The sequence below is a fragment of the Leucopleurus acutus genome (assembly GCF_964270905.1).
Source record: "Leucopleurus acutus genome assembly, chromosome: 3".
Classification (NCBI taxonomy): Eukaryota; Metazoa; Chordata; class Mammalia; order Artiodactyla; family Delphinidae; genus Leucopleurus; species Leucopleurus acutus.
This window is the reverse complement of record NC_139145.1, coordinates 29,864,598-29,878,085: the sequence shown is the minus strand read 5'-3', so window position 1 is coordinate 29,878,085 and position 13,488 is coordinate 29,864,598. Positions and strand designations below refer to the sequence as shown.

The 13,488-nt window shown below is 38.4% G+C and overlaps 1 protein-coding gene across 3 annotated transcripts in view; it reads left to right on the top strand.

Moving 5' to 3' along the window:
* Positions 1 to 13,488, top strand: part of RANBP17 (RAN binding protein 17) — a 312,772-nt gene that overhangs the window by 233,626 nt on the left and 65,658 nt on the right. For all 3 annotated transcript variants that reach the window (XM_082836274.1, XM_082836273.1, XM_082836275.1), the window contains 2 exons: positions 7,494 to 7,597; positions 13,322 to 13,410. In XM_082836274.1, coding sequence (XP_082692400.1) covers positions 7,494 to 7,597; positions 13,322 to 13,410 — 193 coding nt within the window. The remainder of the gene's footprint in view (positions 1 to 7,493; positions 7,598 to 13,321; positions 13,411 to 13,488) is intronic.

The window sequence follows — 13,488 nt, the reverse complement described above, 5'->3', positions numbered from 1 at the left end:
TGTATTTTTCTTCTGGGAACTAAAATAAACATTCTGGTTCCCTAGGGAGAGGAATTAAAGGGTGCCTCAGTTTTCTCATCTGTTAAATGGAGATATCTACTTTGAAGAGCTGTCATGTGGCTTAAATAAGATAAACATGTGTGAAAGGGCCTGGAACAATTCCTTTCACAAAACAAGTACTCAGTATGTGTTAATCATGACAGATATTTTATTAAATGCACTGTTAGGGGCACTGACTGACACTGGGTCCTCAAAATGAGGCAAATCCAATAACCTTTATGCAGCTACTCTACCTTTAGAACTTGGGCTATTATTTTCCTATAGAAGCAAGAGCTGATGACACTTCCTGACTGATACTAAAACATCTTGCCCTGCCCAAAACCATAAGTTATTTCAAAGCCAGCTAAAACTCCTAGGCAGTTTAGAGGGAAACTGAAATGAAAACCAAATTTGGGCCCAAGTTAAATCTAGCTATGCACATTTATCAAGTCTTTTTCTAATAGAACTTTATTTATTTTTATTTTTGGCTGCGTTGGGTCTTTGTTGCCGAGCTTGGGCTTTCTCTACTTGCGGCGAGCGGGGGCTACTCTTTGTTGCGGTGCGCAGGCTTCTCATTGTGGTGGCTTCTCTTGTTGCAGAGCACAGGCTCCGGATGCGCAGGCTCAGCGGCCATGGCTCACGGGCCCAGCCGCTCCGCGGCATGTGGGATCTTCCCGGACCAGGGCTCGAACCCGTGTCCCCTGCATTAGCAGGTGGATTCTTAACCACTGCACCACCAGGGAAGCCCCTCTAATAGAACTTTAGAAGTGCTATCCTAATAAAGTGCTGGGGAACAGCAGATGATATGGGCCTAGACCTGCAGAAGTCACTGGCTCTTACGAGATAACCCACTGGTACTTGGTTTTAAACGGGTTACAGTTGTCCCTCAGTATACACAGGGGCTTAGTTCCAGGACACCCCACCCCCCCATACCAAAAGTTGCATTTGCTCAAGTCCTTATGTAAAATGTCATAGTTTTGCAAATAACCTACACATATCCCTCCCGTATACTTTCAGTCATCTCTAGATTATTTATAATACCTAATACCATGTAAATGCTAGGTAAATAGTTGCCAGCCATGGCAGATTCAAGTTTTGCTTTTTGGAACTTTCTAGAATTTTTTTTCCTAAATATTTCTGGTCTCTGGTAGGTTGAATCTGAGGATGCGGAACTTATGGATATGGAGGGTCAGCTGTATTTTCTTCACTCACTGTCTGTGTATCTCCTTGTTTGCCGCTCCTCTTAATTCTCATTAAGAGCTTCATGGCATTAGACCTGATCTTTATTGATGTATTAGTTTCCTATTACTGTGTTAACAAATTACCACAAACTTAATGGCTTAAATATTACAAATTTATTATTTTGTAATTCTGGAGGTCAGAAGTCCCAAATGGGTCTCATTGGGCTAAAATCAAGGTATTAGCAGGGCAGTGTTCCTTTCTGGAGGCTCTGAGGAAGAATCTGTTCGCTTGCCTTTTGCAACTTAGAGGTTACCTGCTTTCCTTGGCTCATGGCCCCCTTTTCCAAGATTGGTCAAATTCTTCTCATGCTGCCATCTCTGAGTTTCCCCTTCTGCTTCTCTCTAACACTTTCACGGACCTTGAGATTACATTGGACCCACCTTGATAACCCAGAATAATCTTCTATTTTTAAGTCAGTTGATTGCAACCTTAATTCTCCTTTGTCATATAACCTAGCATACTCACAGATTCCAAGGATTAGGATGTAGACATCTTTGGGGGGCCATTATTCAGCCTACTACATTATTCAGCCTACTGCTACCTATCACTAATACCAAACTATTTCACACAATATATATCATACAATAATTCCTCAGTAACTGTTGGCTACCATCATTTATTACTACTTGCTTCTCCTTGGCCACTCCCCAAACCTCCCAGTAACCCAGCTGCAATTTGCATTTGAATTTGAAGAAATGAGAAATTGCACTGTTTACATTTAAGGGGGGGAGGTGGGAAGCAAACCCAGATTTTTGGTGGTGGTGGTTTTGTGGGGGTGGTGACATTCTCATACCATAAAATTCATCCTGTGAAAGTGTATAATTCAGTGATATTTAGAATATTCACAGGGTGTGCAACTGTCACCATTATCTGATTCCATAATATGTTCATCACCCCGGAAAGAAAGCCTGTACCTTAAAGTAGTCGCTCCTCATTACCCCTACCCCCAGCTCCTGGCAGCCACTAATCTACTATCTGTCTCTATGGATTTGCCCATTCTAGACATTTAGTGTGAGTGGAATCATACAATATGTGACCTTTGTATCTGGCTTCTTTCATGTACCATAATGTTTTTGAGGCTTATCCATATTTTAGCATGCATCAGTACTTCATTCCATTTTTTGGCTGACTAATATTCCATTGTACGGATATACCACATTTTGTTCATCCATTTATCAGTTGATGAACAGTTGGGTTGTTTCCACCTTTTGGCTATTATGATAATGGTGCTCTGAGCGTTCGTATGCTAAGTTTTTGTATGGACATATGCTTTTAGTTCTCTTGGGCACATACCTAGGAATAAAATTGCTGGGTCATGTGACAACTCTGTGTTTAACTTTTTGGCTAACTACCAAACTGTTTTCCACAGTGGCTGCATCATATTATATTGGCTTCAGCATTATACATTCCCACCAATCTAGATTTTAAGTTATACAAAATAACAAATGAAGTGGCCTGCAAATAAAATATCTGAGAGCCAACATACTAAAATAGTTACTATTTGTATTTTAATGTGACTTCTCTGAAGGAAAAAAAAATTGAAATTCATAAAATGAGTAACTTTTCTGTTGAATCAGATCCTCAGAAATCCAGTAGAGGGGATTTAGCTTTGGGTTTTCCCTAAAAGCTGATGTCAGTTACAGATTGGCACTTGCCCTTGCCACTTGCCATCTACCTCTACAAGGATCAAATCATGAGCTGCTGCAGCTGCTGACTTCCAGCAGCCCCTGAAAGGAGTTCAGGGTGGAGAGCTGACATGAGGCGCTCTGGGAAAAACTGGCAGAACAGGTCTTCAGATAGTTAGATATTTTCAGGAGCCGACTTCATGAGCCCAATTCTTGTATCTCCTCATATCTAGAAAAGCACTAAGATCCTTCGTGGTGACGCCTGCTCCTTGTGACTAGCAGTAACCTTCAGGAGACTAGCAGAAACCTGCAAAAAATATGTGCTGGATTGCATGTACTCCCCCTTCACCCAAATCACATGTATAGTGACCTTCTCCCCCACCTCTTCAGGGCAGTTTCTCAGAGCTATCTGAAATGCTGTCTCCCAGACTGTAGGCCTCATTTTGCCCCAAATAAAACATAACTCGCAATTCTCATGTTGTGCGTTTTTTTAAGTCGACACTGAGGAATATTATTTTTATCTATGCATGACTGAGAACTTAGGATGTTACGTTAGTATTTACTTTCTGATGCCAATGAAAATAGTAGCCTATAAATTGGCACTTCACCCTCAAATTATACTGGTGTCTGGGCCCTCGTCTTGTTAGAAAAAAAAACTGGCAGCGTCCATTATTATTCATAAAAAGATCACATGTAGATTTGGCATACTAAACATAATATATGACTGCATACTTGAATGTAAAGTTGTAAGAGCACATGTTTTCTCTTTTCGTATCAGAAACAGTTAAGTGATACCTCCATGGGTAATACAAATGAGGAAAAAATCCTTAATAGATGTTGTATAAAGTTGCATGAGGTAAAAAAAAATGACCAGTTTTCTAGCCTAGATGATACAACATATCACATTGCAATAATAGGAACAGTGCTAACTGAAGCATAAACGTTTCTATAGGAATAATGCACCAGTGTCTCTCGTTTGCCTACCTTAAACTCAAGTGATTGCTGAGGAATTCCTTTCTCCTCACCAGAACCAAGCTAATTGTTCTTCACCCTCTTCTGACTTCATGCAACTGCAAAGTCGAGATTTTGTGACCCTGACTTCCGTCCCTACCTCTGACACCTTCCACCCCATCAGAGACATGGGGGGAGGAACATGAAGTTGGGGGGTAAAGCAGAACTAATTGGAGACCCTGGTTCACTGACATTTACCAGGCAGAGGATGTTGGACAAACTACTTAACTCCTTCAGCCTCTCTGTTCACATGTAAAATGAAGGAAATCATCATACTAGTTTACAGGATTGTTGTGACTGGTAATGACTTACAACAGTGCTTTGAAGGTAGTAAGAGCTACATAGGTGTTTGTTAAGTAAATTAAGTACCACGTTCATTGACCGCACATAACAAGTACTCAAGAAATAACTACTGTTATTCAGTCACTAGACAAATATTACTTGACCACCAGACCCTCCTCTAGGCACTGTGGATACAGTCGTGATCAAGACAGACCAAGTTCCTTCTCCAAGGAGCTTACATTCTAGTAGGAAAGACAATGAATAAATATGTAAATTAATAGCCAGTCATAGTAAGTCCCATAAGAACAGTGAAGTGCTTATGGGGTGGGAAAGTAGGTGAGGGGGGAGGGCACACACGGTGGTACTGTTTTAGAGTGGCCAGTGAAGTCCTTTCTGCGGAAGTGACATTTAAGTAGAATTGCCGCTCACCTTGCTTTCTTTAATATTTGCTCCTTGACTTCTCCCTTCACATTTCACATTTTGGTGGCTTTCTCTTGTGCTCCTGATGTCCCTATTTGCCTCAAAATTTGATTGAGGAAAGAGATGGAATCAGGAAGTTTTTTTGATCTGTAGCTCAGTATACTAAGGAAGGGTTTAAATGTTCAAGTTCTGAGTTTGTCTTTGTTCTGAGTAAGCATCCTTACCTTGCTCCCAGAGGAAGGGTATTGGGCTGGCAACCTCGTGGTCACATATTATTTGACCACCATAATCACCTCTGTTAAGTTCATGTTAAACTCAAAACAACAAAAATGCTCCTGGCTATCATTTATTAAGTGGCAGACACTGAGCAAGGGGGCTTACAAGTGTTTTGTCATTTAATCCTCACAGCAAACTTTATGAAGTAAATATTATGTCTCTTAATTACAGATGAGTGAAGAGACTTTATCCAAAAGCAGACAGCTAATAGTAGCAGAACCAGGATTCAAGCATAGAACTTTCAAAGCATCCACTCTCTCTAGCACCCTTATCTGCCTGCAGTGATCATTATCACTGTTCTCGTTAATTCCATACTAGAAGAGTAAGATTACATGGTTTAAAATATAATGTATTATATATTTAAGGATTTGATGTTTGCTTCAGTTAGTAATTTTTCTATATTAGGTATTAAGAAAATAAGGTAATTTTAAAATTTACCTTTAATTGAACAACTACTTTTCATTCAAATACAGTATTTCCCTAATACGTACCAGGCACTGTTCTAGGTGCATCATCTATTTTTCCTGTATATACATTTAATATACACAATAATCCTCAAAAGATAGGTATTTATCCTTATTTTATAGATGAGAAAACTGAGACACAAAGTGATCAGCTAAGTATCCAAATTTAAACAGTACATGATGGAGCCAGACACTGGGTCTGTTTATTGCAGGGGCTTAACCTACATCATTCTCCTTCACAGAGAAATGAAAAGATGCAGTCTTGGTTCTCCAGAAGCAAAGCCAAAGATACTATCAGTGTAGGCTGATAGATCTAATAATTTACATATACATGTTACAAATTTTGTCTCATTTAATCTCCACAGTAACCTTCATCAAATGGTGGTAGTGGTAGAATGATATAGGTGGTATTATTAAGTGTTAGTATTAGCTATCTGCTAAAATATCTGCCATTCACAGCAGACTGATACATGCTGTCTAAAGGATCAGACAAAGGTGAAGAATCAGACAAAATGCTGTGAGAACCCAAAGGGAGAAGGGGAATACTTGCAGTAGGATCTTAGTACTTGAAGGGGAGCTTAGCTCAGACATTAAGAAAGCTATCATTTGACCTGGGCTTTGAAAAATAAAACTGGCTCCTATAAAGGTCTCTAATATTATCCCCAGTTGACAGAGGGTGTATCTAAGAGGAGTAACTTGGTCGCATAGCTAGTTGACAGGGCAGGGCTTATAACTTGGAGTCAGACGTACTACCATTGCACCACGAGGTCACTATAATTTGGTTTACCTTCCCCTTCACCTAGCACCCTGATCCTTGTGTCGAACAGCATACTAGGAAAGACGCATTGGCCTTTTGACATCTCTTTCTGAAGAAAGCTGAGTCCCTGAATCTGTTAGACTCCAGAAACAAAGTATGTAAGGTTAAAGGGAAAAGAGAAGTCACAAAAGATCAGGGTTAGCCAGATCAGCCACTCCTTAAGAGTCAAAAGATCCTGAATCTGCCATTGATTTTCTGTGTATGTGGCCTTGGACCTCGCTCTCCTTATCTGTAAAATAATATATAGGCCAGTGTTTCTCAAACATTTGCATGCATCTGAGTTACCTGGAAGGCTTCTTAAAACAAAAATTGCTGGATCTGGGATGAAACCTGGGTTTTTATATCTAACATGTTCCCAGGTAATGCTGATGCTGCTAGGTCAAGGACCAAACTTTGAGAACCACTGATCTCTGCTCTGAGATCTTATTTCCTCTCTAATTCGCTACTTAAAAACTGCTAGCATAGAAATCAGGAGGTCTGGGCAGTATAGTTACCCCTCCAACTAAGTATGCTACCTTGAGCAGTCGCTTAACGTTTCTCTGCCTGTTTCTTCATCAGTAAAGTGGGACTCACAATTCCCTGTGGCATAGGATGAATGAGAAAACTTTCTCATTTGAAGGAAACCCCTTTTGAAAAGGATAAATTACCAATTGTGTAACATATCCATTTGTTAAATGAAGATTCTACCTTCAAAGTGAAAAAACAATAGAAAATGTCTCTTTTTCCTTTTTTATATAAAGAAAAAGAAGCTTATTGCAAAAGGAAGTGTACTCAATGGAGAATGTACTTAAAATCCAAATGACCCATGAGGGACCCCATCCCGTTTGGAGATAAAAGTTTCCCTGACATCCATTTAACAAATTAATAAAAAAGAACATAAATAAAAGAGAATAATAACTTAGGGCTATCTGGGCACCTGAGTCTGTGAGCCCTTTAGGGCCTTGGCACCTAAAGAGAAAGGGAAAAAAGATCCAGTTCTCTGAGGCTTTGAAAGTGCCTTTCCTTGAGGCATTAGGGAAGCTCTGGGGGCCCTAAGAGCTGAAGGGCTGAGAAGCCTGGGGCATGAGTCTATTTGATCCAATAAAGAGCCAGAAAAAAAAATGGCTGGTAAGTAACTTTGCTATTTCATTTGGTGCAAAAGAGAAGGCAAAACACCAGAATATTCAATGAGCCAAAGCACAAAATGTGGTATGGAGGTGAATGCAGGCTGACCCCTTCTCAAGAACATTTCTAAGCCTGAGTGAAGCACTCACTGTGGAGGCTAATGGACAATAGCATGCATCTTAAAGCGCAATGACCCTTTTGTTTTTCTGATAGGCGAAGATGAGGACGAATTTGAGAATTTCATGCTGCCTCTTACAGTCTCTTTTGAAACAGTGTTACAGATATTCAATAACAACTTTAAACAAGAAGATGTAAAGGTGGGTTTGTTTCCGAACATGAGGAAAGATGATTTTGTTCATTCTAGGATGTATAGATTCAGAAAAAGGTCTGCATATTTGTGTGTGCTTTGTGCTTCATCAATCTTAATTTCCCAATTGCATGTGTCTTTGAGTTGTACTTTTCATACAAGTACTTTTCTAGTTTCTTACACAAATGGACTTTGAGGTTATCGAATGATTTCAGAGAGCTTATGATTAGATGATGCATTTGTCTCTCGTGGCAATATCTTTTAAAAGAACATTTCTCGTGGGTACACCACTTTAAACGTCCCTATTCCCTCATCTACCCCACACTCTATGTTTCAACATATTTATATGGAGGAATGCACAAATGTACACATGCTAAAATACTACATCTCTAAATATTTTTAAACAAGAATTTGTGTAAATCAAGACTTTATTAAATGGCTAGGCATATATGTATAAATAGGAGCTGGTCTTGAAGTATTGCATTCTTAAACTGAACAAAGTGATTAGGGTAACTGATAGCTAAATAAGGTTTTTATGTGCCTGTGGGAGCCATATTAGGATTGATTTGACAAGTCAGTTCAGCTGTGGCAACAGTCATAATATCTAAGACAACATTATGTTTTATTAGTAAAATCCTTAAGTGTAGCAAGCTGTTTGTGACAAAACAGCCGCATATTTTAATATGGGGGATGGGGAGCACAAGATCTGCTAAATAGGAGTAACATCTTCTGAAATTCTGATGTATCAGGGCTGTATTAAATAGATTGACACTGGTTATTATTAAAAGACTAATAAATATATACCGAAAATGTAGGCACCTTTGTTGGTGATACTTGAGTCATGTTTCATTGTTATTTGAAATGTGTTGAAAATATTGACAGTCATTTTGCATGGCTCCTCTTCTCTCTACCAAAAAAAAAAAAAAAAAAAAAATTAGCAGTAAGAAGCCAAATAGAAGAATGATGGCCTTTGGTGATTATTTAGTGTAATTCTTGTACTAAAAAATAATTAACCAAATACTGTACCTTCTATTTTGACATAGAGTTTTTGAAATGCATGTTTATCAACATGCAATAGTCATAGAATTTTTAAAACCAAAAAAGGATCTTAGAGATTTTCTTTGTGTTTATAGTGTTGCTGAAATTCTTCACCAGAGTTTCTACTCACGTTAGCTATATTTTTTAGATGTCTCCCAAATATTTTTAATGACCAGAAAAATCTTTGCAACTTTAAGGTGGTTATTGCTGCCCTTTATATCAGAAAGAAGCCATGAGTTGAAAAACACTATCTTTATAAAAATTACATTTGTCTCATTTGAAGATTTCATTATACTCCAAACCCGTTTTGATGTAATCCCGTCTAGTTTGATAGAAACCATCTTCCTAGAGTCATTTTTAATGGAGTTCCTGTGATATATCCCTAAACCAGCAAGTTCTTAACGACCCTGGAAAGTGACTGCTTGATTACACTTTAACGGTATTTGCAAATAAAATCACAAGTAATTAAGGGGAAATCTCCAGGCTTTTGAGCAAGTTTGATGCATGATAACTGCCTGATTCAGCTTCATCTAGAGTAATGCTGTGTAGGCAACAGCTACTGAGATCAATAGCAACGTAATGATAGTGGCAGAATTAAGTGAGTAACCTGAGAACTGTGCCTCAGAATGCATGCAGCTGCCACGAACCAAGGCCACACAGTGCACTCCGTGCTTCCGTCCTAAATGTTCATCAAAAGACGCCCTGCAGGAAAATGGAGTTAGATGCTCTTTATTGCTGATCGTGTCTCTTGCCACATTTATCAGGGAAATTGGATTAGCAGTTGGCAGCTGCAGGTAGACAAGATTCTGCAGTGATTAAATATGCAGCTTGGCTGCATTTGTTGTGACAGACCTTTAGTAAATTCTACTGTAAGCACCATCTGTCTAATTTGTATAAAGAAAACTTGGTGCTTTAAGCTACCGATAAAGAACTAAATCTGTTGCTTTATCATAAACAAAACTTTTGCAGTAAATGCTTTTAAATGTAATTTATTAGGTTAAGCCTATTTTTCTATCATGATGAATAAATAATACATGCAGAAGTGCTTTCAGGTACTTCATTTTGCAAATACTAGAGATAAAAACAGTTCTGTTTTGTTCTTCAATAAAGTATTCAGTATTCCAATCCACAGGAGGTGATGCCGTTAAAAGATCTCTATGAAAATGCTGCAGGACTGCCAAATTCATTTAATTTGCAATCCTTACCAGGATTTTCTAACTGCCTATTTATTGATAGATATTTTTCAAATGCGGATTTCAGGATAAACATAAGCATTAAGGACCTACACTGCCAAATTGAAATATGGTTGTGAGAGAAGGAAATGCTGTAAAACTCTTAAATTTATAGCTTTGTTTTCTTACTTAGTCCTGATAAAATTGAAGAGAACATTGAATTTTTGTCTTGGGTTTCTCTTTTCAAAGGAAAGGGAAAAAGAAAGAAATTGCTCTGACAAACCCTGGCTCTAAAGCGTTAGTTCACAGTACGTGTTTCCCCCCTGTGATTGTACCCATAGTAAAATATAGTCCAGTACTCTGACTCCCCATGCATCATTTTTGTTTTGGCCATGACGTCATCAGTTTTAAGGGAAATGAATGAAAACTTCTAGGAGGAAGAGGAGCAGTTAAATAGGAACCTGCTATCTTTAGTCCCTTCGTAAAAACTCCACAATGTTAAATTATTTAAAAACCTAGATTTTCAGCATGCGCACATTAAAAGTTTTCGCACTAAGTGCCAAATGTTGCAAACAGCACTTTAACAGAATGATTTTGCTTTGATCCCTGTAGCAGTTGCTGAATAATTTATCACAGGTTATTGCCTTAATTCTGGAGAGGGATAGAGCAATAAAGGCAGATGAAAACACTCCAGTTGAAACACCTTGGGGCCTGCTCATTCCTCTGACACGGCTCTTTTGTTGGAACTATTTAGAGGTTATTAAGATGTGTCTCCAGAATTAAGAGTATGCTGTAAGGATGAAGACAGCCATCTTAATTCTAAAGACAAAGCACAATGACCCTTCACCTTCTTTTTCTTTGTTGTTATTATATAGGAGAATTATGAGGATAATATTATAGCTGCCCCCAGTAGTGCCACTACAGTAAAGGGTCTGTCAGACTTTCCATTAGAAACCCTGTTTTGGAGGTCAGGGTGGAAGGAGCCGCATTTCAACTGTTTCCCAGCCCATCCGTCTCACACTTGGCACACAGACGGCCGCTCACCATGCAGGAGACTGCAGCACCGAGCAGTTTCTCCTTGAACTGTCCAAAAAAGGAATCCTTAGGATTAGATACGCCAGACCTGCCCACTCCCCCAAACAGCCTCACTTTATAAGGACCTCTCATTTGTCAGGTCAGTCAAGTGTTGACTAACTGTAGGAGAAGGGCAACTTTTGAAATAAACCTCTTTGTACTGTTTTAAGTGAGATGGTAAATTGTGGCTCTTCCTCCCCTAAATTTCAGATCATCCCTTGATCTCTGAGATTGTTTGATAGCCTGATTGAGCTCCTTGTTAACAGTTTTCCTGGTCTCGTACCAGAACTGGGTATCTTTTGACTGTCAAGAAAGTACTTCCTTAGTGTTGTTTGCGTGTCTGTATAGATTATTACAGTACTCTTGCTGCTTTGACATAAAAGATTGTTTGAGCATGAGAGATGTGTTTCTCACATTAACACTGCATTTTCCTGCTCAGTCGAATCTTTTGAAAACATATTTAGTTATTATATTGTCATATGCTTCCTCTGCTTTGGAGTAACATTTTCTAAAATGGATATAATTTCATAGATTTGAGTCAGTTAGAGCCCTTCTGTTAACTTGGTGTCTCTTAAGAAAAAAATTTGTGATGAAATAAATATTAACCTTTTTGCGTAATAAGGGTAGTCTAAAATATTTTAAGAGCCTTTTGCACTAGACAAAGTAAAACTTATTGCTCCTGTTGACCGATTTAGAGTTGAATGGTGATGAGTACCTTATGTATATGTGAAAACTGAAGATTATTTGAAGAGTAGCCTGTAATTTGTAAGTGTACATAACAAAAATAGCATCCAAAAAGGCCACTTTAATAGAAAGACTACAAAGAGAATTAGTCAGAATAGAATTGTTCAAAGACTTCTTAGAAGACATATTCTGTTCTGGAAGCTGCAAGAAACGTGGAAAGCTGAGAAAGAGGAGAATAGGTTCCAGGTGATGAAAACAGGTTACATAAAAGGCAAAATGGTTTAAAGAAAAATAGCAGTCACAGAAGAGAACTACACAGAGAGACTGGCCGATTATAGAAAAACACAAGGACTGGTGAGATTATGAAAGGAAAAAGAATAAGTTATTTAAAGAAGCAGAAACAAAAGTTCAGGGTTCACAGATTCAGAAATTCAGATTACCATCATTCTATAAGCTGTTACACAGTATAGAAACGGAATATTCTTATAAACAGCTTCCAGTTATATTGAGTCACCTTTTAGGTATGGGGCATTGGGGAAGGGGGATCAAAAATTACAGATACTTGTGACATAAACTGTTTCCTACTTTGAAATTTTTGTAGTCATTAAGATGAGGGTCGGCATTCACTTCCAAGTCCTTAATGATAATTTAAACGCCTTCCTAAAGAGACTTTCATTTATTACCGAAGTGTGCGGAAAAGAAAATCTGATGAAATAGTTCAGAGACCATTTTCTGGCAGAATATTTCCACTGAAAACAGTATCTTCAGAAATCACAGTTGCATATCTCAATTATCCCACCCCCTTGTTCTGCAATTATGTTTATTTGTACTCTTTGTTCTGACATTCTAGCATCTGTTCATGGGTTTTCTTTTTCACTTCCCAAGCATCTTCCTAAGGACAGCTTAATTAAGGGTCCAGAGTACGAGTCAGATCTCTTCTATTTAAGAGTCAAGTTTTCATTTTGTTTTGTTTTGTTTTCTCTAAAACTAAGTATTTGTGGAACACTTATGTATGTATCAGGCTCTTGTTAGGCATTTTTATATAAATTTATTAAATTTATTCCTGACAGTGCCTCTGTGAGAGAGGCATTATTAGCCCCTTTCAGAGATGAGAAAACTGAGACTGATAATTTGCCTTGCCTTAAGTCTTACAGTTAAGAAGTAAAGCTGGGTTTAAATTCAAGTCTTCTGATATTGAGTGCAGAAGAACTCTTTTCCTTATATCTTTTCCTTGCTTGGGGAATGTGAATGCCATTCTGGGTATGCCACAGTACCAGTAGGTCATCTGGCCAGTTTCATCTTGTCCTAAGTTACTAAAGATATTCCTTAGGGATCTTTAAATGCCAGTGTGCTTTCAGGTTAGACTCCAGATTGCATAGTAGGACTGATCTCTTGCAAGCCAATGTGGTTAAGATTTGTTGTTATTAAATAATGTCTATACCCTGTACATTTCTGTTTCGTGGAATTATCAATACTCTTTTTATTTTCTAATTTGACGTTATTCAGAAACAAAGTATGTTAGGAATCTAAATGTTTCTAAGCTATTGGAATTATGACTCAGCTCAATTTATAAGAAGCAGAGTTGGTCAGCAGATTTGATGGTCTGTTTGCTTAAAAAGTCTATGACTTTCTATAGAAAGAGGTCTGAGCGAGACATTTTAGCTAATGAATCAAAATCAGATATGTGGTCATTATTGCCTGATTATTACTCCATCTGCTCTGTGCTAACGTGAAAATCAATTACTGTGTCTCTTTCCCACTGACAGCGTCTGTTGATCGGGCTGGCAAGAGATCTTCGAGGGATTGCCTTTGCACTGAACACAAAGACCAGCTACACCATGCTGTTTGACTGGATGTATCCTTATTACACTGTGACAATACCAGCTCTGTGCACAGAGGGATGCCAGGCCCCTGGCTTTCGTTTAATCGTATG